Consider the following 25835-nt stretch of genomic DNA (forward strand, 5'->3'; position numbering starts at 1 on the left):
GGCTGGTTTGAAGTTAAAGGTCTAAACTTCCTTATTTATTGTGTCAAAAAATCAATAAAACTTAATTGAAAAGTCAGTAGGAGTACTATGTAACTTGATACAGATAGAACTAGAGATTTAAACAAGATAAACTTATAGTACGACATGCAAGTCAAAGTGAAATAAAAAAAGAAATTTCTTTTCTATTCCCTTACATAGTTCCACTGCAGTTTTAGAGGATAATGCAACGTTGCCGTTTTATCAGTAAGTTTTGGTCGTAAAATGTTGAAAATAAAGCAATTTTCAATTTTCTATCTTTGGGTTTTAATTTGACCGACATTTTGGTTTTTCAGTGAGTCACACTGAGTGCATCATTTGAATGATCCTCGCTACCAAGTCACGAGTATTGTTTATATTTCAGACAGCAAAATTGCCCTCTTACATTCTTGTTGAGAACGATGTATTCTACAACTTACGTCTATTTACTAGGTCTTTATACAAATGAAATAGAAGATAGGATCAATTGAATAAAAAAGAAAGAATAAAATTTCCTACACCTTGCCTCTCTTACTTTTTGGTAGCTCTTCGTATAATTAAGGAGATACGATCAAAACACACACACTCATCAACAAAATGTATTTGTAATTACTGAATCCTACTTGTTACTACTACTACGATAAAGGAAATAGTTCGTTAACCGAATATTTAGCAAATAACCGGTTAATTAGTCCAAAAACAAAATCGCTAACGACCTGCTGAATCACCGGACTTAGTTCGTCGATAATACTATCAATATTCTGATTGATGACTCGATTAGTTTGATCGTTCAGTTCGGCATTTTGCCCGAATAAGTGTTCGAAAAGCAAGTTGACTTTTTCGATCTGAATATCGATTTTCTCCTTTTCCCAGCGCACGTACTCTTTGTTGTTCTTTCGAAACGGGGTGCCTTTCAGGCTCATGGAGGCTTCAATGTTGGCTAAAAACAATAATAAATGTTAAATAAATAGAATCAAAATGGCGGCGACTGACAACGCGACACGTCATTATGTCAGATATGACAACAATGACAAATCCAACCAGGATAAATGACTGTTACGTCAACGTTTGACCTTGATTACATTGTATGACTTTAATTTAAATTAACATAATAAAACTTCTTTAAAAATCTGCCTGACAGCTATTAAACGGTTAAAATTAAAAAAAAAACAAGCACACGGCACAGTTTTAAAATTTACTTTATGTTTGTTGATTGTCACTGTCCAATGTTGCCAGCGCACACTATGACGTAACCGCCAACCGCAATGGTTTGCACTATACTTACTATAATTTCCATCAGCCGGTCCATTTCCATTCAAATTCAAAATCAACAAACGTCCATTAACCTTATAATCGGACTTGATTCGAACACTCGGGAATAAAATGTCGATATTCACGTGGTATTTGTCCAAATCGACGTCGAATCGCTTCAGTTTAAATTCATTGGCTCGATGCAGCTAGAAATGATCAAAAGTTAGTGGTCAATATGGAAACTGAAAAATTTAGAAACATCTACCTTTATCATTTAGGGTCATATTAATAATTATTCCTTGAAACTTAAGGTGGTCATAATACTTATTATTTTTACTCCTTGAGGCTACCTTAAGTTACAAGGAATGATTATTAATATGACCCTAAATGATAAAGGTAGATGTTTCTAAATTTTTAATAAACAACTCAAAGTCAAATATGAATTTAAAACCCTGCAAATGAATCCCTTCAAAAAATACCTTAGTACAGTCTTGTAGAAGATGAAATTTCCTACAACTTTCATTATTTACATTTTTTTGTAGCTCCTCAAATTACGGAGCTACTCTTAGTCGAAACAGTTTGGTTCACTTTGTAACTTCTTGCCTTGCTAGCTAACTGCACGTAAAATTGGTTGTAAAACTGTAGTAAGTAAATCCTCTCCATTCTGCATTATTTTATAATACTTTATTGTTGCATCTAATATTGTACACTTCTTAAATGGCACTTGACAATTTTGTCGCGGCTGTCAATTTAGACCGTCGCCTCAAAACACAGATCGTGTTTTTGTAGTGCACATGTCAAAGCTGTACCATTATGAAACAAGCTTAAATTCCAAGAAACTTCATCAGTTTAACGAAAGACTGAATTCTTGAACAAAAGTTGGTCTTTGATTGGTTCTAATATAACCAACTCGTATATAGGCTTTAACAGTAGGTATTTGAGATTTCGGCAAAAAAACTTGAATGCTTACCTCAATATTTTTGAAAGTGGCACGAAAATTATTTCCGGAAGTCAATGTGGCTTCGGGAATCACCAGGGGATCCAAACTGGGCAGGAATAACTCCGGAACACCCTGTATCAGTCTTGGTCTTAAAATGTCAATGTTGTCTGATATGCAGCTGTGCAAATTTGGGTCGTTTCTTTTGCATAATTTCAAAAAGGACGCTGAAATATTGAAAAAAACACATTTTTAGTTGTTTCCCTTTTTATTGGCTATCCATAAACATGTAAAAATTTTGTACCGGGTGATCAAGTAAGGCAGAACGTCGGATGTATTTAGTAACTATAAATGATATAAGAAACTAAATTAGAAAAGTTAATTTTGTAACTTACATTTTGTTTGAAAGTTTTTGTTACTCATAGAAGTTTGAAATTTATTTAAAATAAAAATTTAAATGGAAGGGTAAAGTAGAAATGCGATAAACTTAATTTCCAGAACAGTTTTGCTATAAAAGTCTAAAACAGATTTACAGAAACAATTTGCTTTGAAAAAATTAAATCTCGAAAACTATCCGCTTTCATCGTAGAAACTTCGTTTTTGCAGCATTTTTTCAGAATTTTCCATTAAATAGATAAGTAGAATGGGAATAGACTATAATAAGAATAGATAATTATTTCTTTATTTAAAATTAATTTATTCAATTTTTTCTTATTTAAAAAAACGAAAAGAGTGATAAAAATTCTGCTCATCTTATGTTTAATATCACGAAAAAGTAGCACACTGTCAGGAAAATGGCAACCCTGTATCTTTAGAAATAAAATAGGTTTCGAAAAAGTAAAACAAACTTACAAAAATAATTTCTAACGTTCAATATTTTTCTACAAAAACCATGCGGGCGTCACTGTTAAAAATAATAAAATGCATCTTAACGCTGGAGTTTTCTGGAAACGTTTTCACCCTGTATCCGGTACCTATATCAAAATTTTAGAACAATTTAGACCAGATGTTAACATAGCATCATCCCCTTAAGTAGTATCATTAACACCCTATAGAGGGTGCCCGTTTTACAAGCCTCACCATGGGGATGTCGGTTATTTGAAGAGATACAAGGAAGTTTAAATTAGGGCAAAATTGAGCAATTAGGAGTCGGGTAAAATGCCGCTTTAAAAATTTAAAAAATTTTAGTAGTTTTTAAGTTGTTTTGTTTTTATTGCTGTTTTTAAGGGAATCCTACGTGTAGAAAAATATTTAATAAAACAGTGTTGGTTCTTTGTTTCTGTAGACAAAACTACGACAGTGTTAAGGCAGATGTTACTGTTTAAGCGACTATGCTCCTAGAGTGATGTGGAACAAAAATGCAAGATTTTGGCTTCGAATTTCGAGCAACTTTTTAGTCCTATCTTTTAACCCAAATTACGATTTTATTTTTAACTTATTTGCGTGATTTTTTTTTAAATTATTAAAAGATCGTCATAAAATGCATTAAATCTCCCATAAGACGTTTTACTTTACCGATGCCCTTAAGACATTCATGCGAATTGCAGAACTCACTTTGCTCGTCCTGCAAACTTTCACATGCGTGTCTTAAAAACGCACTTTTAACACTCATATCATAAATAGCTATTAAATGAAAAAACTGTCATGTGTCGCCCTATTTGACAGAGACTTTAGGGTGTAGAAGTTTTTTTCACTCTTGCACTGTAAATAAAATACTCACGTAATACTCGGGCGGTAGCCAATTCCACAACACTTAAAACCCACAAAAATTCAACGAAAACTTTCATTTTTTGCACCGAAACACCCTGTATGACCAGTCCAAGCTAAATGGTCGAACAGAGTGAACACTTTTGTGATCATTACAATTTTCTGCCCTTGAAAACTGGTTAGGTATGTGTACATCAGAAAACTTCTTTTCAAACGACTAATTAATACGCAAATAAGGCCTTCACTTGTTATTCGTATTAAACTGGCTGTTTTTATGGTAGCCATGTCAGGGTTAACGACTTCTGCAATTGCAGACCACAGTTTTAGCATGGTTTTCATTTTTTTTAGTGGCAAGTTAAATACGAGTTACAACCCACATTTTTGCATTTTTAGGCCCCAAATTAATCGAAAACGAGTATAAATTCTGTACAAAAAGGGCCATAGCTTGAGAGCAGTGCGAGATTGGTTTGCAGTAAAATATCTAGAAGAGCTTAGCCTGTGTCTGTGGTAAATTGACACAAGAAGAAACGTGAAAGTCAAGTGTTTTTACCGAAGAAATGAAGCTTAATATTTTATGTTTTGTGGGAGACTCTTTCATGCATCTTTGAAGCAACTAGGTGAATATTTCAAAATTGTCGGGGGCAATACCACAAGAGCTCAGATTTAGCCGGATAATTTTTGTGCTTGTCTTAGAACACTTTATTTTTGGTGTAACAGTACGAGACCTGTTGTAACCAAATCACGAGAGCTCAGCTCGAGTGATTTTGCCAAACAGGTCGAGTTTTGTACCATAAAGAAAGTATGAGAAGACAAGCGGAAAAATTATCCTGTTCAAAATCTGAGCTCGAATGGTATTTGATAAGACAATTCCATGAATATAATCAATAATATAATAAGGCTGCGATTGCCTTGTACTGGCAGAAATAAATTTTTCTGGTTCTTTTGATTTTCTGCAGTAGAACTCTATCCGAAGCGTGCCATAACCAAAACAATACGAACAAAAATCAAAATTGACAGTGCCAGCAAAAATCTCAAGGTGAGACATTGCAACAATAGAAGTGTAGTGAAAATCCTTGGAAACGACGAAATCAACAGCAAAATTTATCCGATTTTTTTATCCGCTAGCAAACTCTCTTCCTTCCTTATTAGCCGATAGCAAACCGTGTTTTGATGACGTATATATGGCATTTTTTGTACATGAGTGGAATTGTCAGTAAAAAAACTGGAAAAAAGTTAAAATATAAAACCTACAATGGTATAATGCTAGAGTTTACGTTTAGATTAATATAACCAATCTCTCTTATTAGGCCATTTTTATTTAGTGAAATCTCAACAGCAATACAATTTTCAGTTGTTCCAAAATCCAATCTTGCCAGAGATAAAAACTTTAAGAATCTTTGTTTTCAAATGGATGGAGGTCTTCCTCAGACTACAAGGGTGATGTGAGGTGAACTACAAGGATGACAGATATTTCTTTAACCAGACCTTTGCTTACAGATGGATAGGCACATTTGGGCCCGAAGCTTAGCCACCTAGATCACCCGATCTCTCTCCAAAGGGTTTCTTTCTCTGGGGTTATCTGAAGTCAAAAGTTTTTGCAACATTGCTACAGTGAAAAAAAAGAGCATTGTTAAGAAATACTGTAGTATATGTTATATTTGCAGATAGTTGTGCACAGGTACTGTTTGGTATGTGATGGCAAACATATTGAGCATTTACTGTAATTGTTTTTGGTTTTGAAAAAAAAAAATGAATGAAAAAATGTATTCTTTTGCAAATCGTTTCTATTAAACGTAAAATAGACTAATCTTATGACTTAGGTATTGCTAAAACTGAGAAATACAAACGTAACGTACTTCAATTCATTGAGGTGTGCTTTTAGAAAATAAACATACAGAAATTAACGTAGTATCTGATCATATGTTCACAGATAAGAATACTTCAATGTATATATTTTTTAGGCTTGACAGCTCCGTGCCTCATACCTCCGATTCAAGACCGCGTCAATATTCTTTGGCTGGGAATGCTGCCTCAGATAGATGGGTCAAGCAAGACTACTGCTTTTTACCATCCCATCGCTGTAGACCAAAAGGATAGGTCTGGCCAGCATCCAGCATCTTGATTAGAAGTTCTATGCCTCCGATTGAAGATGACTTGAAACTGCTATAATGTAGTTAAATCGTGACAGGCGATGCGGGCTTGATGTTAGCAGAGTTTTTGATGCGTGGTGCCATCTGTGTGGACGTCTGCAAAGTGAGTCGCCACAGGTACAAAACTTCGTTGCTATTGTTTGTTGCCGGAAGTTCGTCCGAATCACGGGACGTTTGAGTTCAACGAAATCAAAACGGCTCACAAACTACATCATCATGATGTTTATGTTTATTTGTTGATCTGAGTACAACATTTATGTAGTTTAGCAGTTTTAGCACAAGATGGAACGTATAGGGTTAAGAGAAATAACTTTTTCAACTTTGCATCGTTATCTACAAGATGCTTTAAAATCAGCGACGCGAGAACCGTTCCTTTGGATCTATTCTAAACATTTTGAGTTCGGTATAATATTATCAGAACATACTTCTAAACAGGTCTAACAATTCAGACTTATCGTCATTATTTTGTTCTTTTTCTACAATCGTAGAAATAAGGAAAATAATGTTTATATGCATTATTTGAGCACATATATCACAAGTTAATAATTAATTACAACAATCATATCTAACAGCTGACAGGGAACTGAAGTGTGGATAAAATGATACAAACCACTCAAAACAAAACTTCTGAGCAAAATTTTGTCTCCGAACTAGAACGAACAATTTCGTGCTACACCACCGAAATATTTCGTGTCGATCTGGTCAGACAAACCAGGGCTTAAATAGTTTGATGGAAGCCTACCAGACTCGCAGTTAATCTCATTAGATCGCATCACTTCCAATAAGGAGAACATCATCGCTTTGGCCGAAAACACCCATCAATCGTTGCTCAATGATAAACTATGATATTTCACTTGTCAAACAGCTATCGTCTTAATTCTGACGTTTGACAGACGTCATTTTAAATTTGTTCAAATGATTTAAGACCGTATGCAGCGACAAACATTTGGAAGGTTTAAGTTCATACTGTGATTATTTTTGTAGTGCATGTTATTGAACATTTGCAGTCAAAATTAAATTTAACCTATCAAAACAGCTGGCTAGTGTCAAAATGACACCTGTCAAAGTGCTAACCGAACTCGGCAATTAGCAAAAGTAGCTGCAACTTGCAACAGATCTGACTGCACGGCCAATTCATGTAGAAGGATGTAGATAACATAATGCAATTGATAGACGAGAAATAGATTATCTGGGAATCACACGACAAACTGGTGGAAATGACTCTGGAAATTCGAAATTGACTGAAAAATTGAGTGAAAATGATAGTCGATAAGAGTGTCAAATCAAAAACGAATCACAAACATTTGATCGATGACGTTATCACGATGCAAACCAATGTCAACGAATTGCTCAACAACATTGGTAAGTTCTAGCCTGTCAAAAACGAGTTGACAGATTACTACGATTCTTTTTACCATATGTGACCAAGAGTGTAGGTAGGCAACACGCATTGTAGATTCGTATTCAGAAAATCTCCTGAAACAAAACGAAACATCAGAACGATGCGATGTTGCAAAATTTGTATGAAGTAAACATTTACATAAACATTTACCGTTCTTAATTTGGGCACTCGTACTCGACAACATTAAAAAGCTTTCTTGGATTGTGATATGTAATTTGGGGACGAGGCGTACAACATGGGACGTCAAATGTGGTTAGTTTCTTTAAAGTGAAATTAAATGAGCTAAATGTCGGTTTGACAGTTACTGAGACGTGGTACGTCCAACCAGTGACATCAGTATGCTCACCGCCCTCTGTACAAGAAAGCCAAGAAGGTGCATGCCAAAAATTCCAATATGGCCGAAATATGGGATTGACAGTTTGCATTTGTTTGTATTGTGGAAATTGAGTTTTTGGATGATTAAATTAATTTTTAAGGTTTAAAGTCAAGACTTGGGATTATTTGCCAAAGTAATTGTTGTTTATATGTTTATTGTTCTAGTGAAAGTGTAGTTTGTGTTCATTTTATTGTGTTATCACTATTGTTATTGTTCCTTCATTGTTCTATAATTTGTGGTTGGTTTTTTAACTTAAATTCTATTGCCTCTACAATATGCCGTCCACTGGTTGTTTGCCAAATTTCTAAAAGCAATTTGGTGAAAGGCCCAAAAGTGTCAGTCTTACTTTCTTCTTACTTTCCAAAAGACCCTGCTCGAACCCAACAGTGGTTGAAAGCTTTGAAGTGGAATGATTTTACTCCAACACAATACTCAGTGGTAAGTACAATATGCTTTCTCATTCAGTAAACTTATTGCCTCTTACATACATTGGTATGTGACTTATGTGAGTTACATTTTGAGGCCGCCTGCATTTTGAGAGCAACAAAGGTTTACTCTGAAGAAACAGGACAGCTTTTAGAAGTTTCATTGGCACATTTACATTTTAAAAGAAAGGTCTTGGTAATAATATAAAACCCATTTACCAGTTTTGCTTACCTAGATTCAAGGATTTCCAAATTTTCTTTGATTGAGCAGTTTTTACATTAGTTTGTTGTACTTTCCAAGACAAAGGGTTCTAACCAAACTTGCTTTGGCTGGACTTTATTGGATATAAAAAGCCATATCTATACATATCTGGATCAGGAATGAAGCGTTCTTTGATTTTTCACTCACAACTTCTAATCAACTACACGAAAAAATAAAAAAAAACATATTTTCTACTGCATCTCCATAGGTTTGTGTACAAAAAAAATCCGATAACGCCGCCATTAAAAGACACATTCTAGGCTTTCTTGTAAAGAAGGCGGTGGTATGCTTCTTTCTAAAAACGTGGAACGGTTCTGCCGATCCTGCTCTACCTGCGATTTGTCATAATGTCAATATAGATGTCGTAAAACTTGTTGCGCATATAACTATTGGGTTGGGATTTGGGTTATTATGTCAAAACCGTCATTTTTGTCATTCTTTCGAAATTTTACTTATGTGAGATGAGCTTACTAGTAGAAGAAAATGGAAATAAATATATTTAGGCAACTCGCCATGCTACAATCTCTCCTCATCGATTCTCATGAAAATATGCGTTCTGACTGTTTAACAGACACCTGCTATATAATGACGTGTAGAGGGATGACGCGTCCCGCCATCCCGTGCAAAATGACGTCACTAGTTAGACCCGATTTCTGTTATTAACATAAACACGGCAACTCAATTTTAGATTACTGTATAACTAGTGCAATACATACTGTAATTATAAAAAATGTAATAAATTACTGTTTGCACAATATGGCAACAGTGTTTTATTAGAGTGACATACGATATAAAAAAGTAACGTAACTCACGTAACGGAATTTGCGCATGGCAACCTATCAAAAACAGTCCAGTCTTCTTTTTGTAAAAAGTTGTGTTTGTTGTGTCTTCTTTGCTTAATTATCTATTTTGCGGTGTTGCCACTTATCACAGTATCTCGTCAAATTACTTTTTGACAATTTTTTCTAAATCTAGGCGTTTTCCTGTTGAGTCTGATAGTTGCGATAGGTGGCATCGTCCAACAACCACAAATCGGTGGGGATTTTCGTAAACACGTTGTTTATCAGTTCCGTAAAAATGGTGGCCAGACTTCCTGCGATGCTTTCCTCTAGTTCCGACACGATTTCCAGGCCGTTTTGATTGATGTACGCGTTCACCGCGTTGCCTACAACAAAAATTTAACCCCACTTAAATCGCCATTTTAAATTTTGACAAATTGGGTGAAAGTTCAGCGTCAAACTGACAGCGCGATTGAACCTGAAATAGTCGAAAACGAAATACGACAACCCAGGTCCAAGTGGCAAGTTTTCTAACCTCATTTGCTGTCAAAATGACGGTTAGTATGAAAAGTATGAGTAAGCGGTCGTTTTTTACTAAATAGAGGACGTTCAATCCACTGGTCAAGTCAGTTTTTTATATCTGCTCAAATGACCGTTATTTTGAAATGCTTCAAATTTGGTGACAGTTAATGTCAAACTGATAAAGGGAATGAGTTGTCTGATCCTGAATTAGTCGAAAGGAGTTACGATAAGTTAGGTTCAACTGGCAAGTTTAAAAATATTGTTACGATTTTCCCGTGGGTTCACACAAAGTCAGTTTAACTCAACGATTAATAAATTTATTTACACTTCAAAACACTCCGTACAATAATTAACACAGCTACTAAAAACACTACTACAATTCCACAACTATTTCACTATTTAAACTTTACCGCGTTCTCAAATCCACTACTACACTTCTACTAACTAACTACGCCGTCGTCAACGCCGCTTCTTTTTATATTCGCAAACCACGTTCTAGAATGACCGCGAAACGCTTCGCGGGTTGCCTTGACCATTCAAGAATATTCCAGGTAGCGCTTCCTAACTGTGGCCTACTTTAATACGCGCCCGGCCAGATATTGCGGCGCATCGGTTTCATCCCGAAGCGAGCGCCCGTTAAGAAGTATCGAGCATAGTAGGCCCAGACCGTAACACTGCCCCCCTCTTAAAGCTGATCGTCCCGATCCGCTTCATCTAGTCCCTGGTATTTCTTGAGTCTGTCCAGATGGACAATTTTCATCTTGCCTTTGGGGCTGCGTTGGACTCTGTATGCGACGTCGTTTAACCTTCTTACCACATTGTAAGGTCCCTCCCAGTGTCGTTGCCATCTTTGACTTAATCCTTTGCTCCTCCTGGGTTGAAACATCCACACAGCATCACCTTCCTTATAATTGCCACCAGTTGGTCTGTGGTCCAGCGTCATCTTCATACGGTCGTTGTTTGGTTTCATCTTCTCTCTCTCAGGTTCCCGAATTGTGATGGATTCCTTCTGTAACGAACACTGGTCACACCGTTTACACCATTCCTCAACGTCCTTTCTGAAGTTAATCCAGTAAAACCGATCTCTTATTCTAGCCAAAGTCTGGTTTACTCCAAAGTGTCCTTCTCCGCGACTGTCATGTAGTTCTCGCAGCACATTCTCTTTGCAGGAATTGGGCACTATTGTTTGGTAAACAAAGCGTTTTCCGTCTGGACTTTCCCATTTGCGAGTAATTAAGTCATCTCGCAGTCGAAGCGAATTCCACTGTAACCAGTAACCCCTTACTGTTGGTCCATATCTGGAAATCTGTTGCCAATCCGGTTTCAAATCCTTCTCCAACCATCTTCTGATTACTTTCAAATCAGAGTCTGAGCGCTGTCCTTTCAATATGTCTTCCTTAGAAACGCTGCTCTTCATTCTTTTTGTAGCCTCTTTATCTGTCACCATCGCGATTTGACCAATCCTCCAACCATTATGAATTTGTCCTTTCCGGTACCTTAAATCACTATCCAAAGCTTGACGATCCTCTACATATCGCGGTAAATGTCCTTCCGGGTTCTTCATTTCCTGCTCATGGTTACGCCAGTTCTGCGGGGTCGGTAAACGAGACTGCTGTCTGCAATTCCATTGGTAATGTCCTTTACGTCCACAAGTATAACATGTAATGTTTCTTTTAACAGAAGAGTTCCGGTGATTTGTTCTAATGTCCTGATTTCGTCGGCACTGTGGGTTTGGAGAACAAGACCGCTGTCTGCAATTCCTTCTAATGTGTCCCGTACGTCCGCATCGATAACACTCCACTCTCGTGATCGGACGTGACCGTTCTAACTGTCTGGACTGACCATTTCCTAATGCTGCCATTTGTTGCACTAATTGGCCGAACATTGATTTAATTTCATCTATTAATGTAGCAACATGATCGGCTGGCGGTACTCTTTCCTCTTGAATAGGCTCTGGCTTTAAATCATTGCACGCAGCTTCAATTTCCAGCGCTCGAACCAGTAATTCGCTGTTGTTGCTCCCTTTGAACATCTTCAGCCATTTCTTTACCTCCGGATCTCGAATCCCATCTACAAAATACTGTGCCACAAGTTCTTCTTTGATTTCATCCGGGACGGCTGGGTAAGCCAGATGCACAAGGCGACGAATTTCGATTTCAAACTCTTCTAGATTTTCACCAGTTTTCTGCTGTCTTGCCATTAATTGCGTTCGATACAGTCCTTTCTTATGTTGATCCCCATAACGACGTTCTAATGCAGCTACTAATGCTTCGTAGTTGCTTCGTTGGGCGATAGGCAGAGTCTGTAACAGCTCCAATGCAGGTCCACGTAATGCCACTATTAGTGCTACAGCCATTTCCTCGTTACTCCATCCATTTGCATTTGCAGCGGCCTCAAATTGGAGTTGGTACATTGCCCATGAACTTTGACCGTCGTATGTGGGAGGCTTGATCTTGTTGAGCCCGTTTCGGGTGATCACTGTAGAGCTGGCTCCTCTGCTGTCAATTTTCCACTCTAAATCGCGTAGCTTTATCTCGACATCATTCTGAATTTTGTTAATGTCCTCCCGAGCATCATTTAATTTTACCTGAACGTCATACTCCATCTTTTTGAGACTATGGGTTACATACTCTTGGATGTCTGTCTTGGTCCCCGCTAGAACGTTCAATATTTCTACGTTACGCTTTTCTTGCCACTCTCTATCTTCTTGACGTATTTCTATATCTTGTTGTCGCATTCTTTCTTGTTGTTGTCGAATCCTTTCTTGTTCTTCCTTGTCTTGTTGTCGAATCCTTTCTTCTTGTTGTCGAATCCTTTCTTGTTCTTCCTTGTTTTGTTTTCGAATCCTTTCTTGTTCTTCTTTGTCTCGTTGTCGAATCTTTTCTCGTTCTTCCTTGTTTTGTTTTCGAATCCTTTCTTGTTCTTCCTTGTCTTGTTGTCGAATTCTTTCTTGTTCTTCCTTGTCTTGTTGTCGAATCCTTTCTGTTTGTTCTTGTTTCTCTTCTTGTTTTTCAAGCATTGCCATAATAGCTGCAAGTTGGGCCTCCATGTTTGCACTTTGACGTCTTGTTATTGGCATAAAATAAATTTAACACACCACTGTTCCGAAAATCTCTAGTCCGGTTCTGAACACAAGTCTCTAACCCGAAGTTTAGTTCCAAATTCACGTCGCACTAAAGTCTGATCGCACTTCTGACACCAATTGTTACGATTTTCCCGTGGGTTCACACAAAGTCAGTTTAACTCAACGATTAATAAATTTATTTACACTTCAAAACACTCCGTACAATAATTAACACAGCTACTAAAAACACTACTACAATTCCACAACTATTTCACTATTTAAACTTTACCGCGTTCTCAAATTCACTACTACACTTCTACTAACTAACTACGCCGTCGTCAACGCCGCTTCTTTTTATATTCGCAAACCACGTTCTAGAATGACCGCGAAACGCTTCGCGGGTTGCCTTGACCATTCAAGAATATTCCAGGTAGCGCTTCCTAACTGTGGCCTACTTTAATACGCGCCCGGCCAGATATTGCGGCGCATCGGTTTCATCCCGAAGCGAGCGCCCGTTAAGAAGTATCGAGCATAGTAGGCCCAGACCGTAACAATATCATTTTCTTTAAAATGGCACTTAGTTTGAAAACAGAGTGAGTGAACGCACAATTCACCGATAAAGTCGTCAGTTTTCGGATACCTGCTCAATTGACCGTTATTTTGAATTGCTTCAAATTTGGTGACAGTTAACGTCAAACTGATAGCGGAAATAAGTTTTCTGATCCCGAATTAGTTGAAAACGATATAGGACAGCCTAGATCCAATTGATGTTCAGAACTTCATATGCTGACTTTTATTTTAATTAATTTATGAGTTTTATTGATACAGAGTAAATGAGCGGCCATGTTCGACTAAATCGAGGGCGCTCAATCCACTGGTAAAGTCAGATTTTCTATATCTTCTCAAATGACCGTTATTTTGAATTGCTTCAACTTTGGTGTCAGTTAACGTCAAACTGACACAGGGAATGAGTTTTCTGATCCTGAATTAGTCTAAAACGAGTTACGATAAGTTCACAGGTTCAACTCGCAAGTTTCAAAACATTATTTTCTTTAAAATGACACTTAGTTTGAAAACAGAGTGAGTGATCAGTCGTTTTTGACTAAATCGAGAACGCACGATTCACCGATAAAGGCGTCAGTTTTCGGATACCTGCTCAATTGACCGTTATTTTGAATTGCTTCAAATTTGGTGACAGTTGATCCCGAATTAGTTGAAAACGATATACGACAGCCTAGATACAATTGATAAGTTCAGAACTTCATATGCTGACAAAATGACAGTTTTATTGATACAGAGTAAATGAGCGGCCATTTTTGACTAAATCGAGGACGCTCAATCCACTGGTAAAGTCAGATTTTCGATATCTCCTCAAATGACTGTTATTTTTAATTTATCTTAACGACAAGCTGATAGCGGGATTGCATTCCCTGGTCACAAATTTGTAGAAAACGAGATACTACAACTTAGGTCCAATTAGCAACCTTCATAACCTCATTTGCTGTCAAAATGACAGTTGTATGGAAACAGAGTTCGTGAGAGCTCGTTTTCGACTAAATCAGGAATGCCTTTTCTACTGGTAAAGTTAATTTGTCGATATCTGCACAGTTGATGGAAAAACTCACCTAAAAGTGGATTTCCATTGAACAAATTGTCAAACTTCACCCTTATTCCGCCCACTTTAAACTTGACCTTCAACCGGTCAATGCGCATGACTTCTCGGCCATTTTTCTCAAGGAAAGTGACATTTGACAGAACTTTCGTACGAATATCGTTCAGATCTAGTCGACAATTGCCTTGGCCTACTAAGGGCAAAACTAAAATTTTCCCCTTCATATTGTATTTGGCGTCGATCACCAATTTTGGTATCTCCAAAAAGAAATTCCAATTATTGAGGCCATTTTCTAGAAACCTAAAAAAAGTTAGGTTAGAGTTAGATTAAGTGAGGTTACAGGCTTACTCGGATTGTTTGGGAGTGGAGTTTGACGGACCGGTGATGTGTAAATCGTAGAATTTCCCTACAAGGGAAATGGCGCCATTTCCTTTACTGACCGAGACGCTGTCCAATAACAGTGGTTCGAAGTGTTCCACATTAATTTCCGGTATTCCTGCAAAAAAATGGTATTTTAGGTGTGTTTTACAGCTTCACGGTTTTGCTACAAAAGCACGAATTACGAAAGTGTATCATCCCATTCAAACGCCTCTAATTCCCAAATTTGCTGTATTTTTACGTCTATGGATCTAAGACAAGGAAATGTCTCAGATCCATAGATGGCTGAACGGTTTTGCCACTAGAATTTTTGTGCTCAATTTATGTTACATATTATATTAACTTATGGCTGTCCAAAAAATTAATCACATTATTTATTGAGGGCTTCAAAATTAACAACAATATTTTTATGTGTGGTTTCACCTATTGATTATGAATGCATAATACCTTAGAAACGGTGTAGGTTATAGTGTCTATAACAACCTGAGGGCATTACAGGCGAGCGTTATTATAATGCCCGCTTCTAACGCCCTGAAACCTTTTTTAATATTAGCAGTGACATTTTTATTGTTCCATGCTATAAAAACTTTGTATTTCCTATCCTAGGATGCTCTTAGCTTTTTAGGTAATAAACTTTCATTTTCTTTTAGATTTTCTAAAATTTTGTCTAGCTTTTGCCATTTTCACTGACTTACAGGGCTATCAAAGTCACATCATTCAGGTAAAATAAACACTAAACAACATACCTGTAAAGGTATACCTTACTTTTCAATGCCAGAAACAGTAAATACTAGCTGAATTAGGTGAAAGAGTAGGTATAATATCATCAGGACATTATGTACTCTCTAACGCCCTTGGTACATCAATAGCTATAACAGTTTAACTGTCAAACCTTGTTTATACCATGAAGATATTAAATGAACAGATTTTTGCGCACAAATATATAGGGTATACAAATTATATTGTACTTACCGGCGGCCAAGTTGGGAAAGATTTTCAAAAACATTGTGTTGATGCAGTCACTTAGGTCCGGTCCTGATTTTCGACAGGGATGAAGCCAATTGGCTGCAAAAACAGTTTAGACTATTGACAACACCCCTAGATACCAAACACTTACGTCTTTCCAGTAATAACGGAGCATCTTGAACAGTATATGGGTTGACGTGGACGAAACACCATGTGAAAATCACAAAAACCAAACGCGTTACCATTTTCCGTATATTTGTGGTCAAATCAGGTTAAATTCAGGCGAAATACTGAAATTGCGATCAAATGATGCTGGATGATCGAAAGTCTCCTGTTAAAGGGGACATCAACGTGTGGAGGAGAGACAGACATAGTTCTGCATACTTTTGGGGGTAAAAGTAAAAGTGAAAGTCAATATTTACCGCATTTATTAGTGCATTGCGTGTCGTAAATGCGACGTAATCACGCTAATACTAAAGAAAGTTTGTTGGTATTATGTCACCGAAAAATTGGTTAACGTACAGAGTGGTTCAAAATTGTAATATCTTCATTTTGAACACATACATATTATACTGGAAAACTAGTTTTCTCCACAATCTGACGTCAAAATTGGCATGTCAATATCTATCTGTCTCTCTATCCCTGTATTTTATTTGCTCAATCAAAAAATCTATTTTTTCTGAGTGAAGTAGTAGTCCATAGTCACTAAGTGGAGTTGTAGTAGATAGAGGTAACTGAGTAACACACAATCTTCTCCACAAGAAATTGTTATTTTTTGGTTGTTGATTTTGAGGTTACGTTGGCCAATTTTCAAAAACTATACAAAACTATATATTTAATTTTTTATTCCTCTATTTTACAGACGCGTTAAACGTTGATTATTATTGATTTCTTTTATGTAAACTGATAGTTCTAGTGATAACCAATAGTCGTTTTTTGTTTTTTCATTTTCGCATTACATTTTTAATGAAATATTAAAAAAGATTCGATGTTCAATAGCCAGTTTAGCTTAGAGTCAAAACAGCAATTTTTATTTCTTAAAATTTGACACGTTTTGACGTTCTCAATCATTTTCTTTTACTGCTACTCTGTCAAATTGACACTTTTCACAGACGGAATGACAGATTTTGAGTTTGATGATCGATTTCTGGCAGCGTTGTCAAACCGTACGCACCTTCAACAGCCAGTCAAGTGCAGTTAAAAATTGGCTAAAATCCAAAATTCTTTTCTATCTCCTTTTTAGGCCCTTTTTCACTTCAAATAAAAAACATTTTCCGGTCAAATAACATTAATATTTGCTTCAAAGTTTCTCATACCTCCAGGCAAATTATTTTTAACTCCAAAGATCCTACTCCCAACTGCAAAAATCAGACGTTTACCAACTGTCCTGTTGCACTCCAGGATGTAATGCTCTAAAATTGGCTAAAATGACTGCAAATAGTTCAGTAGGTCAATTTTCAGGATATTTGGTTATTTTTCAAGGTTTTGGCGTAGGAAATTGACTAGAATGACTGCAAATGGTTCAAGTCTAGTAAGTCCATTTCCATTAAATATTTAAATTTTTCAATATTTTAACCTTAAAAATTGACTCCAGTGACCGCGAATAGTTTAAAAACTAAAAGGGTTATGAAAATTCTGCTGGTGCCACGTTTAATATCCCAAAAAATAAGCACGCTATCGGGAAAATCGCAACCCTGTATTTATAAAAATAAGCGAGATACTCCACAAAAGTGTCGAAAGTGGGAGACCCTGTATATAGTTTTGATTAGCACATATTAGGTCATTTTGCACACCTGAGTTTGCGCCATCCAACTATCTAATAATATACAGGGTGTCCCGTTTGAAATACTTAACTTATCGCAGTTTAAACCAGTTATTGTGTAGCCCTAGGCACAATCGAACAACCTACTAATATATATACAAGGTGTCATATTTGAAATAGTTGTTTTACAAAAGTAGTTTTGCCACTAGAAAGTTTCAAAGTTGACCAATCTTAAATGGATATTAAATCTGCATAACCGTTTGAAATATGGGTTTCACTGTCAGACCATAAATACCGCATAATTAAGACAGTACCATCACCTTGAGTATTACCATTGGGTACCACTTCCATTGCTTTTGTTTAGTGACCAAGAGGAAGAGAGAGGGAAATAGGAACTGATTTATCAATTAAGCTCTTCAGTGCATTTTAGACCATTGAAATTGTGCGTTTTTACGGTTAATTAAATCAATTTCTATGCCTTTTCATCATCCAATGACTTCAAGAATAATAAACCATTTAAATGGGGGACACTTGTTTTGATAAGCCGCGTATATCTGTCCTATATGAATAATTTTATTGTTATTATATGTAAAGTGCTAGAGAAGTGACAGTCGTGATTTGGGTTTTGTTTGGCTTATTAACTACTCTTTGTGTCTTCATAGTAGCAGAACGGCATGACATCAGTCTGAAAGGTCGTCATGACCTTGCAAAGGTAAGTACTTGGTCACCAGAAAGCTTTCATGCCTTCCTAACCGTCTAGCAATAGTTTGGCACAATTGTTGTAGCACCCTGTATATTTACATCATCTTGCTATAGTCATAATAATATGTCGATAATTAGCTGGACACGATTTTCCTGTATATTTAAGAGCGACGTTGACCCTGACTGAAAGTACAATAGAAAATCCTGTTTTATTTTGTTGTTTTTAATGATTTAAAACATGTTAAATTTGTTGTTCTTCGGAAATTTGATTACATTATTTAAGTAACTCAAGTATGCACTTGTCCTTGATCAGTACCAATTTTTTTCCAGCCTAAAAAATCATGTCAAAAAAAATAAGTATTGTTTGATTGATACAACAGGATATTGGCACTCAAAACAATTTTTTTTATTTATGTGCATACTATATACTTTGTAACGTCATAATCTTTTCTGATGCTGTAAAATGTTCTGTACTAAAAGCTAATGATTCGTGAGATATTTAGGATAATTAAGTGACACTAACCTTCTGTAGAAGTAGCCCAATAAGTATAGTAACTGTAATAGTATATTAAGTATCAAGAAAGTAAGTAAGCTTTACTGATCGATGACAAAGTTTGGATCTAATTTGTCTGAGATCAGTAAAGCTGTTATTGTTCGTGATGCTTACACTATTTTTTGTACGACTTCATCAAAATCATCCTCATATTTCAAAAAGACGTAGTAGTCCATATTCTTTCAGTGGAGTTGTATGAGTACGAAAGGTAAAGAATAACACGCAGTCGTCTCCACAATACTTTATTTCAACCTTCAAAGGAAAAGGCCTGCTCAACTAGTTTCGGGCATATAAATGACCATCTTCAGGAGCTAGAAGAATAACTTACTCTACTTATGCGTACCAGATGTTGAAAAAACGAGAAATAACAGACTTAACCATCTCCGAAACAGCAATCATGGTCTCCTTTGATGTTTCCAACGTCCTTCCGAGCATCCCACCACCCGATTGTTTAACCCTTGTCCAGGATTTATTGTCTGCTTCCGAAGGTTTGAACCCTTTCCAGGTAGAAGACTTACTAACCCTGGTGGCTCTGGTACTGGATCAACCAAACTTGTTCCAGTTCAACAACACTTTGTATTCACAGTCCAGAGGCTTGGCTATGGGTTCATGCCTTTCCCCTCTACTAGCTGAAATTTTCATGTCCAGCATTGAACATTCCCTAGAATCCTATCCCTCCTTTGATAAAATACTCTTTTTCAAAAGATATGTGGATGATATTATTTGCATTTTTGACGGGTCATCTGATGACCTCCAACAATTCTTCATATTTCTTAATAGCTTACATCATTCAATCTCATTCACCATGGAGTTAGCATCATCCCATAAATTACCTTTCCTTGATATTTTACTTTTCAGATCATATAACCACCATTTTGTTTCCTGTCTGATCAACTCCACTGCGGATGGTAGATTAGATTTTCATATCTTTCCCCCGTAGGGTCATCCCCAGCCCTAACAAAATGGGTTTAGTTTAATTAAATTATAGTGTTCTTAAGTTTCTATAATATTATAATAATATACAGGGTGTCCCACGACGAAAGACCTGGATTGATATTGGAAAAAGTATAAATAGGAGAGTTTTGAAAATTTGGTAGGATACTGATGTGGGCATGCCCAATCCAACTAAAATATTTTCAAGATGGTTGCACTTCCGCTTATACCGGAAGTCGATCACAACTTTCTTATTTTAAATAGAACACCCTATATATTATTACATATTTGGATTCCTCACAAAATTCTGACCAACTTTTGTATAGAATGCCCTATGCCTATCTCTAGCCGTTTTCTAAATATTTGATGTTTTTCCAAAAAAGTGACAGTTGCAACGCTCAACATATTTTTGTACTATGTTAAAACCGTATTTCATTTTGCAATGAAACTTTGGGTTATTGTAAATAAAGGATCGTTTTATTAAACTGAGGGTGCGTAATGACTCATTTGTATACAGGGTCGTCAAAAAAAAATCATAAAATTGCCACTAAAAAAAATGAAAAATCTCAAGTTTTTTAAATAGAAACCCACATTTTTTATGACGGAATCATTTTGAGCATTACAAATTACTATAAGTTTCAATTTACTTGCCTATACCTAAACCCAACCCATTTCGTTTTATTTGAGAATAAACATTTTTTTATTAGGCTGCATGGTTGGGATTAGTTGGTACTCTAGTTAGCCATGCTTTTGACACACGGTGATATTGGAGAACTGCAAAGCATGTTATGTTGAGCGTTGCAACTGTCACTTTTTTGGAAAAACATCAAATATTTCGAAAACGGCTAGAGATAGGAATAGGGCATTGTACACAAAAGTTGGTTAGAAATTGCAATTTCTACATTTGTATTATTAAGGATTGGTTTTGTTTTAATAGCTTTTATCTTCACAGATCCCGTATTCTTAAAATTTTCAATTATTTGCTCGACAGCTTTTCGTGATGGCTTTGGTTTTTCTGGATAACGAGCGGCAAATACCTCACATGTTCTACTCACAACTTTATCACATTCTCCGTAAATAATAAACAGATTTAAGTAATCTTGGTTTGAATAACGTAACCGCGACGGCATATTTGCAGTTGTCAAAACACTCAAAACTAGTGTTATTAACATGCCCTGCAGGTCTTCAATATCACCGTGTGTCAAAAGCATGACCAACTAGAACACCACATAATCCCAACTGTGCAGCATAATAAAAAAATGTTTATTCTCAAATAAAACGAAATGGGTTGGATTTAGGTATAGGCAAGTAAATTGAAACTTATAGTAATTTTTAATGCTCAAAATGATTCCGTCATAAAAAATGGGGGTTTCCATTTAAAAAACTTGAGATTTTTCATATTTTTTAGTGGCAAGTTTATGATTTTTTTTTGACGACCCTGTATACAAATGAGTCGTTACGCACCCTCAGTTTAATAAAACGATCCTTTATTTACAATAACCCAAAGTTTCATTGCAAAATGAAATACGGTTTTAACATAGTACAAAAATATGTTGAGCGTTGCAACTGTCACTTTTTTGGAAAAACATCAAATATTTCGAAAACGGCTAGAGATAGGCATAGGGCATTCTATACAAACGTTGGTCAGAATTTTGTGAGGAATCCAAATATGTAATAATATGTAGGGTGTTCTATTTAAAATAAGAAAGTTGTGATCAACTTCCGGTATAAGCGGAAGTGCAACCATCTTGAAAATATTTTAGTTGGTTTGGGCATGCCCACATCAGTATCCTACCAAATTTTCAAAACTCTCCTATTTATACTTTTTCCAATATCAATCGAGGTCTTTCGTCGTGGGACACCCTGTATATATTATTCACGTTTAGGGGTACGTCACGTTTAGGGGTGCGTAGTAAGGGATGGTAGAGAAACAACTTAGGTCACAGGCAAGGCTCATTTATTATAAGATAGATAAAAATAAGGAATACAGTGGGGTTAATCTTACCCCCAGATTAGAAGGGCCAATACAGCCGTATTCACCGGCGTCTTTATGAAACTACGGGGAGGGCGAGTCTAATTCAGCCCTTAAGCTACACCGTAAAGGGGGACACGCAAGGTGTTCTTGTACGGTGTGACCAAAGGACCAAGTAGTAAATTGATAGGGTTAAGGGTTTTAACGGTCACTTGAAGTTGCGAGAGAACCCTTCTCTTCTCAGCCTGGGATCCTAAGAGGGTAGCAAGCCGTCCCACCATTTTAAGTTAGAGACTGTTACTCGCCGACCGACTTGGAGACCAGTGACCTCCCCCTGGGGATGACCCCAGAGTTCGATGCCTTAGCCGAGCTACGGTGCATCTTTTATACTCTTCAGCGACCTCATTACGCTAACCTTGCTGATTATGCTGCTAACTGGTTGTGCACCGTAACTACTAACACGGGTGTGACAGTATGTAGTGTCAGTTTTTTTCTCCTATAATGAGGTAACTATTCAATTTAAATTTATCTTTATTCATACTACATGTGTTAATAAATTTTACAGCTTTATTACCCCCCTTTAAACTATCTTTTAAAGTCACTCATTCTAAATAACATGAGTCTCACTGTCTCTCCCCTTTTAAAAAGACAGCCGGAGCTTTGATTTACGATTTGAGGTATGTTTTCTCGTTATTTCAACATCTGGTACGCATAAGTAGAGTAAGTTATTCTTCTAGCTCCTGAGGATGGTCATTTATATGTCCGAAACTAGTTGAGCCTGAGGCCTTTTCCTTTGAAGGTTGAAATAAAGTGTTGTGGAGACGACTGCGTGTTATTCCTTACCTTTCATCCTCATATTTTATTACTTTAATCGATTTTATATTTCAATGCCTTACAAAACGGCCTAGTATGTACTGTATTAAAATTGTACAGTTTCTGAAATATTTATGATCAAAGTTTCACTAACCTTCTGAAAGAAGTAATTTATATGATGATGATCATTTCTTTTAACGGTCCGAAACTCAACCATTTTTAATGGAACACCCTCTGTCTTTTATTACGTCATTTATTTAGGAGATTTTAGCACAATTTGCGGAAAATTCAAAAAAATATATTTTTTATGAAATATGGAATTTCTCAGAAAGTGGACGCTATAAATCAATTTTTCGTCCTACCTGGACCGTGCTTAAAGTTGCCGTTTAATTCAGTCGATTTTTCAAGCAAAATTAAACTCGATGATTTTTTTAACATGTTTTAATCTTTTCTTTTGTTCCAGAAGGAAATCTGAGCCTTCAGAAGCGTCATTTTCGACCTTGCGCAAGTATTTGCCACAAATTTTGGCTGTGACGGTTAAGAATGTGCTCCTTTTTGATTTTGGTCTGTCCCTAGGATTTCCTACCATTCTGATCCCAAATTTATCCGGGGATGACCCCCAGGAAACCATTTTGCTTGATCAGAATGGAATATCGTGGATTGGTGAGTTGCGTTTGGTTGATTTTGAAGACCGATAAAACGGTCAAACAATGAACGACAAAATTTGCATATAAAAGTGGAGACATTTTTAGAATTCCCATTAAATAAGGAATTTTTTTGAAACCTGGCCATATTGGTGATCAAAATCAACCAAAAGCACTTTTTTTATTCACTAACAACTCTACTGTCAAATTGTCACTCTTTGGTGCAGGTTCCTTGAATCTTCTGTGCGTTCCGCTGGGTTGCCTATTCTCCGGCTACTTGACGCAACCTTTAGGACGCAGACGCTCCATGCAATTAGTCAATCTGCCCTTCATGGCCGCCTGGATGCTATTCCATTACGCTAACCAGCCGTGGCACGTGTTTCTGGCCTTGGCCTTGACTGGAGTCAGCGGGGGACTCCTGGAAGCTCCGGTAAGAATTACATAACCTCAAAAACCTTTACAGTCCATTAGCTCCATCTGTGTGTAGACATTGACCTATTTGGCGGAGGTGACCACGCCCAATCTCCGTGGAGTTTTAGCATCTACGTCCACTGTTGCCGTCATCCTGGGTGTGTTGACGCAGTTCTTCTTGGGAACGTTCCTGGATTGGCGGTCGGTGGCGTTGGCAAGCGCTGCGTTGCCTATTGTGTCGTTTTTTCTACTGTTTTTTGTGCCCGAGAGTCCTTATTGGTTGATTTCAAAGCAGAAAATGGTGGAGGCGCAACGCAGCGTTGCCTGGTTGAAAGGTTGGGTTGATTTCGACCAGGCTGAGAAAGATTTCAAGGAGATTTACGATCATCTGAAGAACGAAACGTAAAGTATTAAAAGAAATAAGTTATAGAAGTTAGCTTTACCTTTCAAATTTTATAGTGTGGATGCAGCTCCACCTGGCAGCCAAACTAAGCTGCAGAGGATTAAGGACAACTTGAAACTGTACGCCAAAAGGAATTTTTTAAAGTCCTTTGGACTTGTAGTCCTGACGTTCGTTTTAGGGCATTTTTCCGGTATGACAACATTACAAACCTACTCGGTCGCCATATTTGCGACCTTGAATGCTCCTATTGATAAATACTACGCCACTATTATACTTGGTAAGATTTATTTCTGAGATGATTAAGGTCATAGCGGCACTAACTTTTTGTAAGAAATAGTCCAAGTAAGTGCCAGTCATTGCATTCAAAGTCCATTAACTGAAGAATTTTAAATGGGACATTCCGTATCTTATTACCTCAATCGATTTTACTTTTTAAAATGGCCTACTATGTGCTGTATTGAAAGTTTAGGGATTCTGAGATAATTAAGGTCAAAGTTAACCTTCAGTATAAGAAATAACCCAGAAAGGGCAGGTATTGCATTCAAAATCCAATAAATCAATTACTTTAAGTGGGACAGCCTGTATTTCATTACGTCACTCTGTTCTGATTTTCAAGGCTTATAAAATGTTTTTATTAAAAATGCCCAAAAACTAGGCGTGGCAGAGGCATTGGGCTGCATCATGAGTTCGATTCTCGTGCATTTCGTGGGCAAGCGCCGAATGAACTTTTTCTCGCTGACGGGCACAGCCGCCTGCGTGTTTGCCGTGGCCGCTTACGCGCATGCCCGTAACGTCAGCGCACTGCAAACTAGCGGCTCGGACGTCCCCCTCACCGACCAGACCTGGTTACCGTTGACTTTTGTGGTTGGCGCCGCCTTCTTTTCCCACACAGGCATTCGTATACTACCATGGATGCTTATAGGTAAGTAAATCGGTTGGAACCATGTAACTCACTTCAAAAGCACACCGCCTTCTAAGTGTTTTGTAGTAGGTTATCCCAACGAATGTTTGTTTGTCTTCTAGCAGCTTTAACTGATGTTATTGCTTGACGATTATATCAGACCTCTAGTATTGATCATTGCAGGTGAGGTGTTCTACACAAAAATTCGCGCACCTGCTAGCGGTTTCTCGTCGGCGGTCAGCTACCTGGTCAGTTTCCTGGCCAACAAAACATTCCTGTCAATGGTCGACGCTCTAACGTTACCCGGTACTTTCTGGTTCTACGGTACCGTTTCAGTATTGGGATTGGGCGCCCTTTATCTGTGGCTGCCCGAAACTGAAGGCAAAACGCTCTTTCAAATCACCGAACACTTTAATGGCGGCCAGAAACTAGACAATTCAGTCCAAATGAAACAAGTACCAATTAAAGTCGCTCAGAGTGGGATAGACGAGAAAGGTATAGCAAATCAAGGGTTTGAAAGTGAATCTGGTGAGCCTAAGTAAGTTTTCACCTTCAAATATATGCAGAAGATAATGAATCAAACCGTCTAATGTAGTTTCTCTTATAAATATCCTGGAGACCGCCTAAAGTGACAGTATGTAACAATAAGCAGTTTTGTGCCAGTTAGGTATTTCTGGCCAAATTTACTAGTTTTCGAGATAATGATAGTTTGAACAATAACTATTTTATGATATTCTCACGTGTAAGTGTACGTAGAGAAGGTTGATAGAGAAACACTTCTTTCACTGGGTATACTTTGTTTATTAATTCAGGAACTTAAATAACCTGCTTCACGAGGGGGAAGCGTGTCAGTGAGGATAGGCTACACCGTAAAGGGTGCCATGCCGCTTCAAGC

General features: G+C 37.1%; 3 protein-coding genes and 1 long non-coding RNA gene across 6 annotated transcripts in view; 2 read left to right on the forward strand and 2 right to left on the reverse strand.

The window, feature by feature from the left end:
• The window catches only part of LOC145731043 (uncharacterized), a 32842-nt gene extending 26682 nt beyond the window's left edge, over positions 1–6160 (forward strand). The window contains exon 3 of the long non-coding RNA XR_014178733.1: positions 6125–6160. This is a non-coding gene — a long non-coding RNA (uncharacterized LOC145731043). The remainder of the gene's footprint in view (positions 1–6124) is intronic.
• Positions 601–4081, reverse strand: LOC145731041 (protein takeout-like). Its single transcript, XM_081982618.1, has 4 exons — positions 3924–4081; positions 2237–2430; positions 1301–1472; positions 601–955 (listed from the first exon to the last, which is right to left on the reverse strand). Exons 1-4 carry the CDS (start codon positions 3988–3990, stop codon positions 651–653), a joined length of 738 nt encoding a protein of 245 aa, XP_081838744.1. The 5' UTR covers positions 3991–4081; the 3' UTR covers positions 601–650.
• A 1799-nt stretch (positions 6161–7959) lies between the features above and the next one.
• Positions 7960–16199, reverse strand: LOC145731040 (protein takeout-like). The gene is made up of 5 exons (XM_081982617.1): positions 15998–16199; positions 15853–15945; positions 14851–14998; positions 14516–14802; positions 7960–9690 (listed from the first exon to the last, which is right to left on the reverse strand). The coding sequence occupies exons 1-5, from the start codon at positions 16089–16091 to the stop codon at positions 9497–9499; spliced, it is 816 nt and encodes a 271-aa protein (XP_081838743.1). The 5' UTR covers positions 16092–16199; the 3' UTR covers positions 7960–9496.
• Positions 16200–18012: 1813 nt separating this feature from the next.
• Positions 18013–25530, forward strand: LOC145731035 (facilitated trehalose transporter Tret1). Of its 3 annotated transcripts, none has more exons than XM_081982602.1 (7): positions 18013–18320; positions 23045–23244; positions 23453–23655; positions 23713–24038; positions 24096–24316; positions 24695–24961; positions 25124–25530. In XM_081982602.1, the coding sequence occupies exons 1-7, from the start codon at positions 18307–18309 to the stop codon at positions 25480–25482; spliced, it is 1590 nt and encodes a 529-aa protein (XP_081838728.1). In that variant the 5' UTR covers positions 18013–18306; the 3' UTR covers positions 25483–25530. The 3 variants fall into 3 exon arrangements, with proteins under 3 accessions (XP_081838728.1, XP_081838729.1, XP_081838730.1); XM_081982603.1 differs by having other exon boundaries at positions 23048–23244; XM_081982604.1 differs by lacking the exon at positions 18013–18320 and adding an exon at positions 22147–22274.
• Positions 25531–25835: the final 305 nt, after the last annotated feature.

The sequence above is a fragment of the Ips typographus genome, linkage group LG6 (assembly GCF_016097725.1).
Source record: "Ips typographus isolate SLU linkage group LG6, UJ_Ityp_2.0, whole genome shotgun sequence".
NCBI classification, from domain to species: Eukaryota; Metazoa; Arthropoda; class Insecta; order Coleoptera; family Curculionidae; genus Ips; species Ips typographus.

Bases quoted from the DNA above. Each gene is read 5' to 3' on its own strand.
- LOC145731040 (XM_081982617.1), bottom strand. From the start codon at position 16,091: ATGGTAACGCGTTTGGTTTTTGTGATTTTCACATGGTGTTTCGTCCAC. The intron at 15,946-15,997 runs GTAAGTGTTTGG...CTGTTTTTGCAG, and splicing joins TCCGTTATTACTGGAAAGAC to CCAATTGGCTTCATCCCTGT. The intron at 14,803-14,850 runs GTAAGCCTGTAA...AACTTTTTTTAG, and splicing joins TCCACTCCCAAACAATCCGA to GTTTCTAGAAAATGGCCTCA.
- LOC145731041 (XM_081982618.1), bottom strand. From the start codon at position 3,990: ATGAAAGTTTTCGTTGAATTTTTGTGGGTTTTAAGTGTTGTGGAATTG. The intron at 2,431-3,923 runs GTGAGTATTTTA...TCAATATTTCAG, and splicing joins GGCTACCGCCCGAGTATTAC to CGTCCTTTTTGAAATTATGC. The intron at 956-1,300 runs GTAAGTATAGTG...TATTGTTTTTAG, and splicing joins ACCGGCTGATGGAAATTATA to CCAACATTGAAGCCTCCATG.
- LOC145731035 (XM_081982602.1), top strand. The intron at 23,656-23,712 runs GTAAGAATTACA...ATCTGTGTGTAG, and splicing joins GGGGACTCCTGGAAGCTCCG to ACATTGACCTATTTGGCGGA. The intron at 24,039-24,095 runs GTAAAGTATTAA...CAAATTTTATAG, and splicing joins GATCATCTGAAGAACGAAAC to TGTGGATGCAGCTCCACCTG.